Source organism: Pipistrellus hanaki (assembly GCF_964339955.1).
Source record: "Pipistrellus hanaki genome assembly, chromosome: 9".
Taxonomy (NCBI): Eukaryota; Metazoa; Chordata; class Mammalia; order Chiroptera; family Vespertilionidae; genus Pipistrellus; species Pipistrellus hanaki.
Genome location: NC_140511.1, coordinates 7,666,273 through 7,682,525, shown reverse-complemented (window position 1 = coordinate 7,682,525; position 16,253 = coordinate 7,666,273). Strand labels below are relative to the sequence as shown.

Genomic DNA, 16,253 nt, shown 5'->3' with positions numbered 1-16,253 from the left:
CCAACCCTCTCAATCTACCCTAAGATGCCCAGGAGGAAACACACCTACAGGACAAGGAAAAAACATCACTTTATTGTTACCACTGGGAGCACCTGCACCCCCTTCTTTTACTAATTAGGACCCTTAATTATAAAGTCTAATGTGAAGTCTTCCCCGAGCCTGTGTCCCAATCATGAGCCAGGGCTCTGCCCCAAGCCCAGCCTACTCCTTGAAGGTTGGAGCTGTGGAAACCCTAAAAGCCGCATGTCTCCCCCACCCTCAGGGGAGAGTGGCAAGTTGAAGAAAACTATCGGTGAAGTCCAGTCAATAGTCACTGGAGGGCAGGAAAGGCCCACATGTCAATCATCACAGGGGAGGAAAGGCTGGGGAGGAGGGGTGGGAGGGACTTGGGCTGAGAGGCATCTTGGTCTAAAACGAACTTGGCCTGAGTCCTCGGCCTGAGTCCTCGGCCTGAGTCGGGAGCCTGGAGACTGTGAAGTGAAGGCAATGACCAGGGAGCTCAGACATCATAGAAGAGCCGGACAAGCTGGTACCGAATGGAGAAGGTGACGGCACTGCCCAGGACCTGCAAGAAGAGTGAGCTGCAGAGAGAAGCATGGGAAGGGGGGCAAGGAGGTGCGAGCCGTGCCCAGCACACCTGTAGCAGCAGCAGCAGCAGGGTGAGGTTCCTCTCATGCATGGGCCCAAAGACTTTAAGGAGCAGGTTGATGAGGGTCATGTTGTTGCACTCCGTGAAGGCGCCATCCTCATCCTCACTCAGGCGCACTGTCACCAGCTGCAGACTCGCTGCTACCTGGAAAGGCCGAGGTGGAGAGAACTCAACGAATACCTATGCTTACCTAATGGGGACTGTTTAGTGCCTCCAGTGCCCCTGGGGTGGAGTGAGGCCTCGGTTTCCCACTCCCTGGATCCAGGATGGTGACCTAAAGCCTTACTTCCTCGTTCCTGTTCCCGTTAATTATGTGTGTGGGGGTTTTTGTGTGTGTGTGTGTTTTTCCCCCCCAATGGATGTTAAGAGAGAGTGGAAGAGAGAGGGAAAGACAGGAACATCAATGTGAGAGGGAAACATCGATGTGAGAGACACATCAATTGATTGCCTCCTGCATGTGCCCAAACCAGGGCCTGGGCCGGGGAGGAGCCTGCAGCTGAGGTTTGTGCCCTTGACCGGAATCAAACTTGAGATCTTTAGTCCGCAGGCCATGCTCTATCCACTGAGCCAAACTAGTTAGGGCATGTGTGTGGGGTTTTTTTTTAATTGATTTTAGAGAGACAGGAAGTGGAAAGAGAGAGAAACATCGATCAGCTGCCTTTTGCACAAACCCCAACTGGGGATCGAAACCACAACCTGGGTATATGCCCTGACCTGGAATCAAACTGGCGACCTCAGGTGCACAGGCACCCAACCAACTGAGCCACACCAGCCAGGGCCCCTGTTACCTTTAGAATAAAGGTGCCCAAGACAGACAGGCTCTTGGTCTTGAACTTGGAATAGCTCATCTCCAGTTTGCCTGTGCTGGCATTAAGTCTGCAGGGGAAGAGAGTTTTATGTAGCTGGGCCTTATTTTATAGGAAAGATCCTGAATGTGGACTCAAACAACCTGAGATCTTTCTGGCTCTGCTGCTTACTTACTATGTGATCAGAACTGCTGTGATGGTTAAATGAGGTTACGTAAGTAAATGCGCTCTGTCGTTTATAAAATGCTAAGCACAGGGACAGTCAGCCTTCTCTGGCCCACTGCCTTTACACAGCAAGTGGCTAAGGCTGGCTTTATGCATCCCAAGCGACAAGGCCATGATGTCCCTTTCAAGCCCCAAAGCAACTACCTGGGCACACGGTGGCGAGGGCAGGGGATGATGTGCAGGAGCTGAGGCAGGGAGTAGAGAAAGTTGAACACCTGGGGCATGAAGAAGAGTAGCATGGTCTTGCTGAAGTGTCCCAAGATGCCCACCACGGCAAAGGTCATGCCAGCAAAGTAACAGAAGGTATCGCCCACAAACACCCGTGATGGGTACCTGTGCGGGGGAGAGGTTCTGAGCCGGCGGCAAAAGGCGCTATCAATCCTTCCTCTCACCCTGGGTGTGGGCTAGCCCTGACCCAGCTCTGACCCGGACTCCATCCAGCTCTCCCAGCCACATCCCAGACCCACGGCCTGAGCCCATCTGTTCCTGGGGCTCCACAGACCCGGACCCAGCCCCTGCAGGTTAGAGAGCAATTAGGAATACGACCAACTGAAGACCCGAAAACACTCAATCCCGGTGTGCACAGACAGCCTCTCCATTAGATGGGCGTGACCAGGGCCATACATGCCACATGTTAAAACAGTGTCCCCATCTACAGACCTACTTACCAGTTGTGATAGAGCAATCCCAAGGTGGTGAAAAAAAAGGGTATCATGAAGTAGAGAGAAAAGACATGGTCATCTCGACAATCACCTTCAGAAGCAGGGGGAGAGACGGAAAAAGTGAGCGCCACTCCTCTGCAACCCTGTCTTTGCTTCTAAGTTATGTCCAAGCTGTACTGCCTACCTCTCCCAAGTCACACATGAAACATGCTGGGGGCACGGGCTCGATCCCCAGTGGGGGGCGTGCAGGAGGCAGCCAACTGATGATTGTCTCATCATTGATGTTTCTCTCTCTCTCCTCCATTCCTCTCACTGAAATCAATTTTTAAAAATATTTAAAAGAAAAAAAAAAGAACTCACTATCCCTTTTATGTCACCCAGGCAATTTTCAACATTCTAGCTCTTTCACAAACTCTTTCTAAACTATAATAGTTATTGCCTTACATTGATTTAGACCGTTCTCACCTAGGTTTGAATACAAGTTTTACTCCTAACTGTAACCTTGGTCATGACAAATGTAACTTCTCCAAGCCTCAGTTTCCACATCTATAAAATACAGTTATTACCACCTGTCATACAAAGCTTTTATAAAGTTTGAACGTTTTAAAAGTGCTTAGTTTTTTTGTTTTAATCCTCACCTGAGGATATTTTTTTCATTGATTTTTTTAGAGAGTGGAAGGGAGGGTGGTGGGGAAAAGGGAGAGAGAGAGAAACATCAATGTGAGAGAGGCACATCAATCGTGAGCCTCCTGCACCCCCCCTCCCACAGGGGCTGGGATCAAAACTGCAGCCCAGATGTGTGCCTTTGACTGGGAATCAATCCGTGGCTGTTTGGTTTGCAGGAAGTAATTCTGAGGAAGATGCAAGGAGGCAGAGTTCTGCACGGGTCTGGATGCTGGCTGTAGGAGTAAGTCTATGAGCATCTTAGTTTGTATCTAAGTGGAAGGAGCTGAGTGAGAAGGAAGCAGCAATCACTCCTGTCGGCCAGAAGTGGTTCTGTCTATGCTCACACAGTGATGGAGGGTCTGGTTTGTGTCTTACTCTCAGGGTCACAGAGTGACTGGGGGGTTCTGTGAAGTTGTCTACGTTCAATAAGAGAAGCCCACAGCCCACCTATTAGTGCCAATCTAGCTATCGGTGACAAGGCAACTGCTTTTCTCACATTTAATAAATCTAGTTATTTGCAAAGTAAATTACCTTCCCTTATCTTCTATATTTATTTATTATATTTTTATTGATTTCAGAGAGGAAGGGAAGAGAAATAGAAACATCAATGATGAGAATCATTGACTGGCTGCCTACTGCACACCTCCTACTGGGGACTGAGCCCACAACCCAGGCATGTGCCCTTGACCAGAATCGAACTGTGAACTGGTTCATGGGTCAATGCTAAACCACTGAGCCACACTGGCTGGGCATATTTTTATTGATTTTTAGAGGGAGGGAGAGAAATATTGATTTGTTGTACCATTGATTTATGCATTCTACGGTTGATTTTTGAATGTGTCCTGGAAATCAAACCCACAACCTGGTGTATCGGGATAATGCTCTAACCAACTGAGCTACCCAGCCAGAGCTCTTATATTTTATAATTATTAACATAGTGCTTTTTTCCCAAATTCCCCAAAGCCAGATATGAGGCAACTAATTCTCTTAACACTCAGTCTTCTCTCCCCCTGCCCCAGTCCCGCTTACCTTCCAGCTCTACCAGGTTGAAGACAATGATGGAAGCAGAGATGACTAGTGACTGACCGGCCTCCAGGCCATTGATCCCTGCCAGGATGTTGATGGCATTGGTGCAGAACACTGCCAGCAGCCCCATGTAGACATAGTACAGGATCCCTGGGGAGAGGACAGCGAGGAAAGCAGAGCCAAGTATAGAATGAGGGTCCGGGCAGCTCAGTGGATAGAGCATAGGCCTGTGGACTGATGGGTCCTGGGTTCAATTCCAGTCAAGGGTAGGGGCCTCGGTTGCAGGCTCCTCCTTGGCCCCACGCCTCGTTAGGAGCATGCAGGAGGCAACCAATGGATGTGTTTTTCTCACATCAATATTTCTCTCTCTTTCCCTCTCTCTCCCACTCTCCCTAAAAATCAATGGGAAAATACCCTCAGGTGAGGAGTAACAACAAAAAGTATAGAATGAGGATTTAAGGATATTGTTCTGGAAAAGTGGCGAGGACAGAATGAAGGGCCAGCAGAGGGATCTGAGAAGACAGAGCCAGAGCAGGGACCTGGAGGAGGATGCGGAGCACCAGAAGGACGCTCGCTCTCTGGGTCTCTTACGCGGTCAGGGTGCCCTGAAGTAGGGGACACAGGAGCAGGCTACTCACCCAAGTCCAAATGCAGGCCGAGAATCGGACGAAAGGGCTTGGGTACCACAATGGTCGTGTTGCCAAAGTTGGTGAAATAGACCATGAGGAGAGGGAGTGAGGCAGCTGTGGGCAGCAGCAACTTATGGCGCCAGCGCAGGTTCAGGACATCATCCGCGAAGCCCAGGAAGATCATGCAGCAGATGGCAAGAAGCGCGCCTATCAGGGCCACAAACTGGGGGAGGCTGGGCAAGTCACTCAACCCGCCTCCCTCTTCATTCCTTTCAACAGAGAGCCCTCTCCCCAAACCCAAAAAACTCCAAGTCTCAGGGCCCCCGCCCCCGCCCCCGCCCCAGGCAGCCGCCCGCCCCAGCCACTTACTTCGTGGTGGGGGAAGGCTTTACACTGCTCCTCCACAAAGCAGTTCAGGAAGGGGACGGGGATGAAGCAGAAGAGAAGGATCAGGAACACGGCGCCGCTGATCACTCCCTGGGACTCCGGGCTGCGGCCGGGGCAGGGCGGGGGCAGAGGGGGCGTGGTCACTCCCAGGCGCGCACTTGGCACCGAGCGCCCCTTCCCCGTGCCCAGGGCGGCCGTTCTGTCCTTCCCTCCGGGATGCCCGCCGCGTGGGCGCTGCGCCTCCGCACTCGGTCCCACGCCCGGTCCCAGCCGCCCCGCCCGCCCCGGGCCCCGCGGGCGCCGCTCACATGAGCTCCTGGCCGCGCTTGTTGAGGTCCCTCCCGCAGAGGCGCGCGGCGATGAAGTGGCCGCGGAAGGCCGGGATGAGGGTGACCGTGGCCGCAAACCCCAGCAGCGAGCCCACCAGGTTCACCAGCAGCGGCAGCGGCAGCCCCAGGAAGGCCCGCATGGCGGCCGCCGGGCCCTCGCCGCCGGCTGCGCCCGCGGGAACCAGAGGCCGCGCCCCGAGGCGGGGGTCGCCACGCCGTCCCAGCGGAACCGCCACTCGGACTCCAGCCGCTCGGACGCCGCCGCCGTAGCCTCGGCCCCGCCCCCGGCACTTCTCGCCGCCGCTTCCGCCCGGAAGAATCCGATTGGCGGAGCCGCTGCGGCGGCTGGAGCGGGGCGGCCATCTTTACTGCGGGCAGAGCGCGGGCACAGGGTTCTAAGCTGCATCCTTTATTCCAGCACGGAGGCGGCGCGTGGGCGCTGGAGAGCAACGAGAGGCAAAGCAGCCGCTTTGCTGTCGGGTGAAGGAGTGCAGCCCAAAGCGGAGAGCCCTGCCGGAGCCAGGCGGCGGCCCCGCCACGTGTCTGAACCGCCGCTCCGAGCTCCACGTCAGCTTTGTCTCCGCGCCGCGGCCGCTCGCGTTTAAAGGGCCAGTGCCCGCGTTGAGCCGGGGAGGACGTTCCAGGACGCCAGGGGGAAGGCGGGAGGGAGGAGGATGGGGAGCGGAAAACCTGCTCCCAATGCAGTCAGAAGCCAAGGTCAGTACAACTCAGTTCCTGGAAATGCAGCTCCAGTTTGGACGATGATGCAAATCCTAAAGCATAGGCACTTTATTTATTTTATATAATAAATCTTTATTGTTCATATTATTACAGGTGTTCCTCTTTGTTTCCCCCCATAGTTCCCCTCCACCTGATTCCCCACCCCACCCCATGCCCTTACCCCCTGCCACTGTCTTCATCCATAGGTGTAAGATTTTTGTCCAACCCCCACACACACCTTTCCCCGGAGAATTGTCAGTCCACTCCCTTTCTATGTCCCTGATTCTATTATATTCACCAGTCCATTCTGTTCTTCAGATTTTTTATTCACTTGATTTTTAGATTCACTTGGTAGGTACATATTTGATGTCTTTTTGTTGTTCATAGTTTTTATCTTTATCTTTTTTTTCTTCTTCCCCTTCTTAAAGAATACCCTTCAGCATTTCATGTAATCCTGGTTTGGTGGTGATGAACTCCTTTAGCTTTTTCTTGCCTGTGAAGCTGTTTATCTGACCTTCAATTCTGAATGATAGCTTTGCCGGGTAATCTTGGTTGTAGGTTCTTGCTGTTCATCACTTTGAATATTTCTTGCCACACCCTTCTGGCCTGCATAGTTTCTGTTGAAAAATCAGCTGACAGTTGTATGGGTACTCCCTTGTAGGTAACTAACTGTTTTTCCTCTTGCTGCTTTCAAGATTCTCTCTCTGTCTTTTCCCTTGGCATTTTATTTTATTTTTATTTTTTTTTTTAATAAATTTTTATTGTTCATATTATTACAAGTGTTCCTTTCCCCCCCCTTCCCACCCCACCCTCTGCCCTTTCCCCACTCCCCATTGTCCTCATCCATTGGTGCACAGTTTATGTTCAGTCTCTTCCCACATTCCCCTCTCCCCTTTTCCCCAAGAATCATCAGTTCACTCCCCTTCCATACCTCTGATTCTATTATATTCAACAGTTAATATTGTTCATCAGATTTTTTTTTTTAATTTCCTTGGTTTTTAGATTCACTTGTTGATAGTTACGTATTTGTTGTTCATAATTTTTATCTTTATTTACTTTCTCTTCTGAAAGAACTCCCTTCAGCAATTCATATAATTCTGGTTTGGTGGTGATGAACTCCTTTAGCTTTTTTTTATTAGTGAAGCTCTTTATCTGACCTTCGATTCTGAGTGATAGCTTTGCTGGGTAGAGTATTTTTGGCTGTAGGTTCTTGCTATTCATTACCTTGAATATTTCTTGCCATTCCCGTCTGGCCTGCATGGTTTCTGTTGAGAAATCAGCTGACAATCGTATAGGTGCTCCTTTATAGGTAACCACCTGCTTAGCTCTTGCTGCTTTTAATATTCTCTCTTTGTCCTTTGCTCTTGGAATCTTAATTATGATTTGTCTTGGTGTGGTCCTCTTTGGATTCCTCTTATTTGGAGTTCTGTGTGCTTCCTGGACTTGTAAGTCCAATTCTTTCACCAGGTGGGGGAAGTTTTCTGTCACTATTTCTTTCAGTATGTTTTCGATATCTTGCTCTCTCTCATCTTCTGGGACCCCCATGATTCTGATGTTGGATCGTTTGAAGTTGTCCCAGAGGTTTCTTACATTGTCTTCAATTTTCTGGATTCTCTTGCCTTCTAGCTTCTGCAGAGGAGTGTCTTCTGGCTCTTCATGTTCCAAATCTTTGACTTGATTCTTGCGATCTTCTATTCTGTTTTTAGGACTCTGTAGAATATTTTTTATTTCAGACAATGTATTCTTTATTTCTTGTTGATCCCTTAGCATTTCTTGTTGATCCCTTTTCATATCCTCATAGGTCTCATTTATTTTATCGGCCTTTTCTAGGAGTCTCTTGAAAAACCCTATAAGTGTGGTTTTGAACTCTATATCCAGTCGCTTTTTGTCCTCCATTTCTTTCGTTTGTGATCTATTTGGTTTAGGCATTTTCGCAGGCAGCTTTTCTGATGGGGCGGAGTTTCAGGGTGGAGCCTACAGCCTTGGCTTCCGTCAGCCCCGCCCTATGCGACTCCTGAGACTCAGGGTCCTTCAGTACTTGTTGCAAGCGCCTCTGAGAGAAAGGTGCCCTCGATTTTCGCCTGCTACCAAACAGTGTAAGCTCTCCCGCAATGGGTCCGAAACTGGGGTTCAGTTCAGTTGGAAGTGGAGGTGGAGGTGGCGTTCAGAGCAGTCTGGAGCCTGTCTCCTTCCCGCCAGGGCAGCCCTACGGCACAGCCGGCCGGCCCTTCTCTGCGCGCTGTGTGCGCGCCTCTGGGACCTCCTTTCGCCGCCTTACAGCCCAGCTCCCTCTGGATGAGCCTGGGTCCCCGGGGTCTGGCCTAGAACGGGGGTTCAGAGCAGTTGGGGGCCCAGCACAGTCGGAGTGTTTATCTCCTTCCCGCTAGGGAACGCCAGCCAGGCACTCGGCCTCCCTCCTCTCCGGCTCTGTACTCTCCGCGCGCGCCGCGTGTCTCCGTACCTTGGGCTTTTACAGCTCCTCCGCGCTTCCTTCTGGTTTTCTCCTTGCTTCTCGTTGTAGAATTTCCAGTCAGTTGACTTTCCTGTAGTTCTGGGTAATGTCCATTTTATATTTTAGTTGTATTTTATTGAAATTGTTGCGTGCGGCTGCGGCTAGATGCCCACCCGAGCAGCCATCTTGGATTCTCCTTCCCTTGGCATTTTAATTATGATGTGTCTTGGTGTGGTCCTCTTTGAATTCCTCTTGTTTGGGGTTCTGTGCGCTTCCTGGACTTGTAAGTCTATTTCTTTCACCAGGTAGAGGAAGTTTTCTGTCATTATTTCTTCTAATAGGTTTTCAATATTTTGCCTTCTCTCTTCTTCTGGCACCCCAAAAATCCAGATATTGGTATGCTTAAAGCCGTCCCAGAGGCTCCTTATACTATCCTCACACTTCTGGATTCTTTTTTCTTTCTGCCTCTCTGGTTAGGTGTCTTTTGCTTCCTCATATTCCAGATCTTTGGTTTGACTCTTGGGGTACGTTGATCTACAGTTGAGTTTCTGTATATTCTTTATTTTAGACAGTGTATGCTTAATTTCTGACTGGTCCTTTTCCATATTTTCGTCATTCTCATTAAGGTCCTTGAAGGTCTCATTAAGGTTCTTGAAGGTCTCTTCAAGTTTCTCAGTGATTTTTAGAAGATTCTTGAGTAACCTTATAAATGTGATTCTGAACTCTGTGTCGTCCAGTAGTTTACTTTCCTCCATCTCTCCCATTCGTGACATGCTTCTGTGTCTCTGCATTTTGGCTGCCTCCCTGTGTTGATGGAGTGGCTTTGTGTGGTCGGTGACCTATAGGGGCCAGTAGTTCAGCTTTCCCAATCACCCGAGGTGGTCGCTCTTGGTACACCCCTCTGTGGGCTGAGTGCAAAGTTTTAGTGTAATTAAGCCTTGATTGCTGTTGGTGCACTGGGAGGAACTGACCCCAGGCCGATTGGCTGTGAGGACCCGCTGTGTCTGTAATGGAGAACTGCTGCGCTGGAGACACGCTTATGGTGTAGGCCTTGTTTCAGTGGGGCTTTGGCGCTCACTGAGTCCGCCTCCCGAATGTCACTTATGGATGTGAGGGGTTGAAATTTGGTGTCTCATACTGACCATTGGATACACTGGCTTCTGGATCTCCAGTGGGGTGCAGTTCAGCTACTGTCTGAGGCTGCCCTGCAGGAGCTACAGCGGGAACCACAGACCTCTCCTCCCTGCTTGGAGTTTGGAGGCTTTGGAGCTGTCTGCACCGGGTTGTACGTTTGCTAGGTTAAACTGCAATAGAGAAGGCCATTCATATGCAAAAGCTGCTGCTTGGAGTGTATTTGTAAATTGTGCGGGGCAGAGTTTCAGGGCATCACTAGGCTAGGGCGTGGCAAACAGCAATGGCAGCCCTCTCTGCCTCTCTGATCGCGTACCCATGTCTCATAGCCCAGCAGAGCAAACAATTATTCTTGTGCACAGTTCTGCAATCAAGCCATCCCCACTTTCTGACCCGATGGCAGACAGTCAGCTTCCTTCCAGAAACTGGATTTCAGAGAGACTGGGAGCTTGTCTCTCTTCGGGTTGAAGAAAGCAATGCCCTCCGCCAGCCGGTATCGCACTCGCCCCTGTACCGTACCTCAGTTTTTCAGCGCTTGTGCCCTGACTGCTCCTTTCTCGTTCAGTCTAGTTGTAGAGCTTCCACTCAGCCAGCTTTCCCATGGTTCTGGGTGATAAAGGTTTTGTCTTTTAGTTGTAGTTTTGATATTGTTGTGTATGGCAGCAGTTTAGGTGTGTTTACCTAAGCCACCATCTTGGATCTCATCTGGATAAATTCTAAAGCATAGGCACTTTAAAAGCCCCTCCTAGCCGAAACTGGTTTGGCTCAATGGATAGAGCGTCGGCTTGGGGACTGAAAGGTCCCAGGTTCGATTCCGGTCAAGGGCATGTACCTTGGTTGCGGGCATATCCCCAGTAGGGGGTGTGCAAGAGGCAGCTGATCGATAACTCTCTCTCATCGATGTTTCTAACTATCTCTCTCCCTTCCTCTCTGTAAAAAATCAATAAAATATATATTTTTTAAAAAAGCCCCTCCTAGCCCTAACTATGTGTTTGGCTCAGTGGCTAGAGCATCAGCCTGGGGACTGAAGGGTCCCAGGTTCGATTATGGTCAAGGTCATGTACCCTGACCGGAATCGAACCTGGGACCTTTCAGTCCGCAGACCAACGCTCTACTACTGAGCCAAACAGGTTTCGGCCTATTCAGTGTTTTTCTTGCCCTCCTCCTTGCTCCACCCATTCTTCCTCCTCTCCCTCCGCCTAGTTAGCTTCAACCAGCACTCCCCCACTAAAGGGGCTGGGAATGCCCTCAAATCTTGCATTTAACCTGGTTCTTGACTTCTTTTAATTATACACACACACACACACTGAATGGCCAGATTATTATGATCTCTAAACACATAATAATCTGGCCATTCAATGTATGTCCTATATAATAAAAGGCTAATATGTAAATTGTCCCCTCAACCAGGAATTCGACCAGTAGGCAGGCCGGCCAACCACCCATGTCCCCTTCCCCTGGCCAGCCTGACTGGACCCCACTCATGCACTGGGCCTCAGTTCAGAGATCATAATAATCTGGCCACTCAGTATGTGTGTGTGTGTGTGTGTGTGTGTGTGTGTGTGTGTGTGTGTTGATTTCAGGGAGGAAAGGAAAGGGAGAGACACATCAATGATGATAATCATTGATCGGCTGCTTCCTGTACACCCCACACTGGGGATGGAGCCTGCAATGCAGGCCTGTGCCCTTGATCAAACCATGACTCCTAGTTCATAGCTCAGCATTCAACAACTGAGCCATGCAGCTGGGCCTGACTTTTTCTTGGTCCTGGCGGGATCACTGCTTTGTGCCAAGCTGCTAAACCTTGGAGGTGAGGCTAAAGCATTGGAAAGAGCTAAGGAAGCAGGAGATCCAGACTCTCATGTGGCTTCCTGGGAACTCTGTCTGGTCCTCCTTCCAGGTTCCTGTGCCTTTGGCTTGACACCTGTTTCCTTGCAAATGGCAGTTTACCACCAGCATCTTCATTCTCTGTCATCCACCCACAGGCTCTCACGTGCAAATGGCTTCTATTCCCCAAGAGGAGATCACGTCCAGGGAGTGTGGGAAGACCACTCAAGTGTCCTGGCCCTTCGTCCATGCTCTGAGGAATAGGGTCAGGTTGACATTTTAAAAGATTGTCCTCCTGTCTTTCAAAACCCGGTGTTAAATGTCTCTTCTACTTAAAGATGGCTCTACTTAAACTACAAAAAACTATGTATAAAGTATACTTTATACACATGAAGTAATCCCGGTAATTTACATGATAGAATTTCATCAAATTTTCAGTACTTATCCCCCTGGTATTGTTTTCCTGTGTGTGTGTGTGTGTGTGTGTGTGTGTGTGTGTGTGCGCGCGCACGCGCGCGCATGTACATCTCTCTGTGTGTGTGCATATACACGCATGTACATCTCTGTGTGTGTATGCATATGCACGCATGTACATCTGTGTCTCGCTGGAAACTCCTGAGTTTTCTGCCCCACAGGACTAAGGATACACATCTGTATACAAGGCATCAGCACGCATAGGGAGCTGGGTCTGAAAGAGGTGCAGGCAATAGAAGCACATTTAGTTGTAGTCGAGGGAGGTGATGGGACCTCTAGGAAGAATAGCATCTCCATGGTTTTCAGTGAGTGAGAGATCGGAAGAATCTTGCAAACAGGGAGAGGACAGGCGGGACGGGGGCTGCATGGGAGCCCCAGGAGGCAGCACGGTGGTCTCCCAGGAGAGGCTGCGGCTCCCGTTCCTCTCACGGGAAAGGGCGGGGAGACATTCAAAACAAGACGCGTAGGGATTCCTCGTCCAGGACACGTGTTCCCATCAGAACACAGTTACGTGGGTACTTGTCATATAATGTGAATATTTTTGTTCCCGAGATGGTAAGTGCCCAGTTGATTATCAGACTAATGAGAAGAATCAAACATGGCCACACTTGAAATGTCATGCCTTTCCTGGCAAGAGTTCAAAGCATTTGCCTGAGAGCGGCAGCTCATCGCGGCCTCACAGATGAGGTGAGCTGTCAGCTCTTGAGCGGCTTCCTGAGCTGAGCAGACAGTCTGAGCTGAGTATCTGCTGCTAGGGCGACCTGCGTGCCTCCCAGGCACAGGCCAATGTGCTACTCAGTCCGAGCACCTGGCAACTGACCCTGGAAATGGCTCAGAGCACCCGGAAGTCCACAGGCAGCATGGAGAGGGGGCTCGGACCCGGCAGGACCAGACCTGTGGCTCTTTCCAGACAGCTGGGTTCCTGTTTTGCTTTTCTGCCTGCTCCCTGCCCCCCCAATCAGTTTTTCAGAAACTGTTTCCTAAAAGGTAACAGATCTCCCACTCCACTTGGATGACATGAATCAATTTTCAAAAGATGGAAACAGTGTAGAAATTTTTAGTGTTTACATGTATATTGTAATTTTTTGTTAGACTTCTAACAATTACAAAGAATTGACTAATCTCCACTCTGTGAATGGAAAACTCTTAAGTACTGAAGGGACACAAAGTGATAGAAATACAGCTTTTAGTTTGTTCCTTTCAGCATGGGAAAGCAACTTGGTTGAATATGAGGGAAGAGAAAGGAGTAAGACAGGGCTCTACTATTTTAAAAAAAATTTTTTTAATTGATTTCAGAGAGAAAGTGAGAGGGAGAGAGATAGAAACATCAATAAGGAGAGAATCATTGATCGGTTGTCTCCTACACGCCCCACACTGGAAATTGAGCCAGCATCTGGGCATGTGCCCTTGTCTGGAATCAAACCCTTCAGTCCTCACACTGAAGCTCTATCCACTGAGCCAAACCAGCTGGGCAGGGCTCTATTCTCTCTCTCTCTCTCTCTCTCTCTCTCTCTCTCTCTCTCTCTCTCTCTTTTTTAATATATATTTCATTGATTTTTTTACAGAGAGGAAGGGAGAGGGATAGAGAGTTAGAAACATTGATGAGAGAGAAACATTGATCAGCTGACTCCTGCACACCTCCTACTGTGGATGTGCCCACAACCAAGGTACCTGCCCTTGACCTTAATCGAATCCGGGACTCTTAAGTCCGCAGGTCGACGCTCTATCCACTGAGCCACATCAGTTAGGGCCATGGTTGTACTTGCAAGCAGCTTCCTGGTGCGTGGGAAAAGCATACAAATAAATAACCATCTGGCCATAAAACAGATGAAATTATGCTGTAGGTCTCAGCCACAAGGGAAAGGAAGCGCGGGAGCACTGGCTGGGAGGCTCGGGAGCCTGATTGCTAAGCAGCATCTGGCAGCGGAGGAGCAGGGCTCAGGGCAGAGAATCCAAGCGCTCCGGGAAGCGAGGCCGCTGGGAGGCCCGCGGCTCCGGAAGAAGGGTTCTTGGGCGAAGGGGGACCTCAGAGGGAAACTGCACGGGGAACCTGCTCCCCTAGCCTGGCTGCCCCGCCCACCTACAGCTTCCTCCTGCACCCCGGCTCTGGCCTGAGTCTCCTCCCTTCATCTCATGTGGGCTCCTCCCCCCAAGGTTGGAAGCCCACAGTGCGGGAATCTGCGCTGCTTCTGGTGTCAATGATGAGGCGTGGGCGGGCGCAGAAGGGAGCAGTGAAACCAGGGGTGCCCCGCTCCCCACCCCCCACCACCTCCTCTGGCTCAGCACCTTGGTGCCGACCTGCCCGCTTCTGCTCACTCTGGAAGCCTATTCTTTAAAGAGCATTGCTTAGCCTGGCTGAGCGTCAACCCAGGAACCAAGAGATGAAGGTTTGATTCCGTCAGGGCACATGCCCTGGTTATGGGCTTGATTCCCAAAGAGGGCGTGCAGGAGGCAGCAGATTCATGGTGTTTCTCTCTCATCTATGTTACTATCTCTCTCTCCCTCTCCCTTCCTCTCTCTAAAAAACGATAAACATGATAAATACACACACATATTTTTAAAGCATTGCTTGCTTCTGCTTCTCAGACGACCAACTGGGCTTGAGAGAGAGATTTATTTTTTTTTATTTTATTTTTTTTTTGTTTTTGTTGTTTCTCATCGATACTTCTTTTTTTTAATGATTATTTTATTGATTTTTTACAGAGAGAAAGGGAGATAGAGAGTTAGAAACATGGATGAGAGAGAGTCATCAATCAGCTGCCTCTTGCACGCCCCCTACTGGGGATGTGCCCACAACCAAGGCACATGCCCTTGACCGGAATCGAACCCGGGACCTTTGAGTCCTCAGGCTGACGCTCTATCCACTGAGCCAAACCGGTTTTGGCGAGAGAGAGATTTAATACTTTCACTGTTGTGCCTCTAAGGAAGGCACTGGATGCCAGAGTCCTTGCAATGTGTACGTGGAGAAGGGCCTTTGGGGGAAAGGTATTCTTTGAATCCTTTTGTAGGATTTTCCTTCCCCTTCCTCCAGAAAGCAATGACAAGCTCTTGTCCTATAGAAATGGAATCCACTCTCTTAAATCTAGGAAAGGTGTACCTAAAACACAATTCTGGGGTGCTTAATGGGATACTAGATACTTGGAGGGCAGGTTCCTCAGCCAAACCTACTGGTAGTCCAGTGCCACACCACACTCCCTGCTCGCTACCACTCCCTCCACACATGCTCCTTCGGCAGGAGCTGTGACCATGGAAATATATTATTTTTTAAAAAGCAAGCAGCCCCAGCTTGGGAAAGAGCACCGGACAAGCCCAGGCAGCAGGGAGGTTAGTAGGGTGCTCCTGTACCATCGCTCCGGGGCGAAGTGGGGAGGGAATGGGAGAGGGGGATAATGTTCCATGTTCTGTTCCAACCTCCACCAGGCTCGGTTCTGCTCTCTCCCTGGTCAGTATTGCTGCACCTCGGCCAGGCACTGCTGTCTGGGAGGCACTCCACCTGCAGACCCGGGGCCTAACTTCAGCCAGGAAACGGGAGCCAAGAAGCTGCTGAGCCGCCCAGCCCGTGTGGCTCAGTGGTTGAGCATCAACCTGTGAACCAGGAGTCACGGTTCCATCCCCTCAGGGTACAAGCTGTGGGACGTGCAGGCAGCAGCCCATGGATGATTCTCTCTCATCATTAATGTTTCTATCTCTCTTTCTCCCTTCCATTCTAAAATCAATAAAATATTTTTAACATATTTTATTGATTTTTTACAGAGAGGGAGGGAGAGGGATAGAGTTAGAAACATCAATCAGCTGCCTCCTGCACACTGCCCAATGGGGATGCGCCCGCAACCAAGGCACATGCCCTTGACCGGAATCAAACCTGAGACCTTAAGTCCACAGACTGACGCTCTATCCACTGAGCCAAACCAGTCAGGGCAAAAAAATATTTTTCAAAAAGAAAAGAAGAAAAAGAAGAAGCTGCAGAGCCTGGAGGTGCTGGGAGAAGGGAAACGCTGTCCATGGGAGTCACTTCCTTAACCCCACAGGCGCCGAAAGACAGACGTGTGAGCTGCAGAGGGGAGAGCGAGCAACTTCCAGCTGAGTGCAGCCGCTCCGCGGGGAGCTCGGAGGAGGAGCACCCCGGTTCCGGAGGGGGCGGGCGGCCCAAGAGCCCGCCTCTTTTCAACCCCGGAACCACCTCCGCGGAGCCGCGCCGGCCCGCCGACTCCCCAGTGGCAGCGCCCCAAGCGCCAGGCCCCGCCCGCGGGGTGCGGCCCCTTTAAGGCGG

The 16,253-nt window shown here is 50.4% G+C and overlaps 1 protein-coding gene across 4 annotated transcripts; it reads right to left on the bottom strand.

Annotated features, from left to right (window-relative positions):
* Nucleotides 1–51: 51 nt before the first annotated feature.
* DPAGT1 (dolichyl-phosphate N-acetylglucosaminephosphotransferase 1) lies at nt 52–5,671 on the bottom strand. 4 transcript variants are annotated; one of them, XM_084895994.1, is made up of 9 exons: nt 5,359–5,671; nt 5,033–5,153; nt 4,673–4,886; nt 4,038–4,184; nt 2,349–2,433; nt 1,825–2,013; nt 1,438–1,525; nt 638–793; nt 52–565 (listed from the first exon to the last, which is right to left on the bottom strand). In XM_084895994.1, the coding sequence occupies exons 1-9, from the start codon at nt 5,517–5,519 to the stop codon at nt 500–502; spliced, it is 1,227 nt and encodes a 408-aa protein (XP_084752120.1). In that variant the 5' UTR covers nt 5,520–5,671; the 3' UTR covers nt 52–499. The 4 variants fall into 4 exon arrangements, with proteins under 4 accessions (XP_084752120.1, XP_084752121.1, XP_084752122.1 ...); XM_084895995.1 differs by having other exon boundaries at nt 4,673–4,793; XM_084895996.1 differs by having other exon boundaries at nt 4,673–4,896; nt 5,359–5,668.
* Between the last annotated feature and the right edge of the window lie 10,582 nt (nt 5,672–16,253).

Coding starts and splice junctions, on each gene's coding strand:
- DPAGT1 (XM_084895994.1), bottom strand. CDS start 5,519: ATGCGGGCCTTCCTGGGGCTGCCGCTGCCGCTGCTGGTGAACCTGGTG. Junction 2,434..4,037: donor CAACCTGGTAGAGCTGGAAG/GTAAGCGGGACT, acceptor CTGCTTCTGAAG/GTGATTGTCGAGATGACCAT. Junction 794..1,437: donor TGGGCACCTTTATTCTAAAG/GTAACAGGGGCC, acceptor CGGCCTTTCCAG/GTAGCAGCGAGTCTGCAGCT.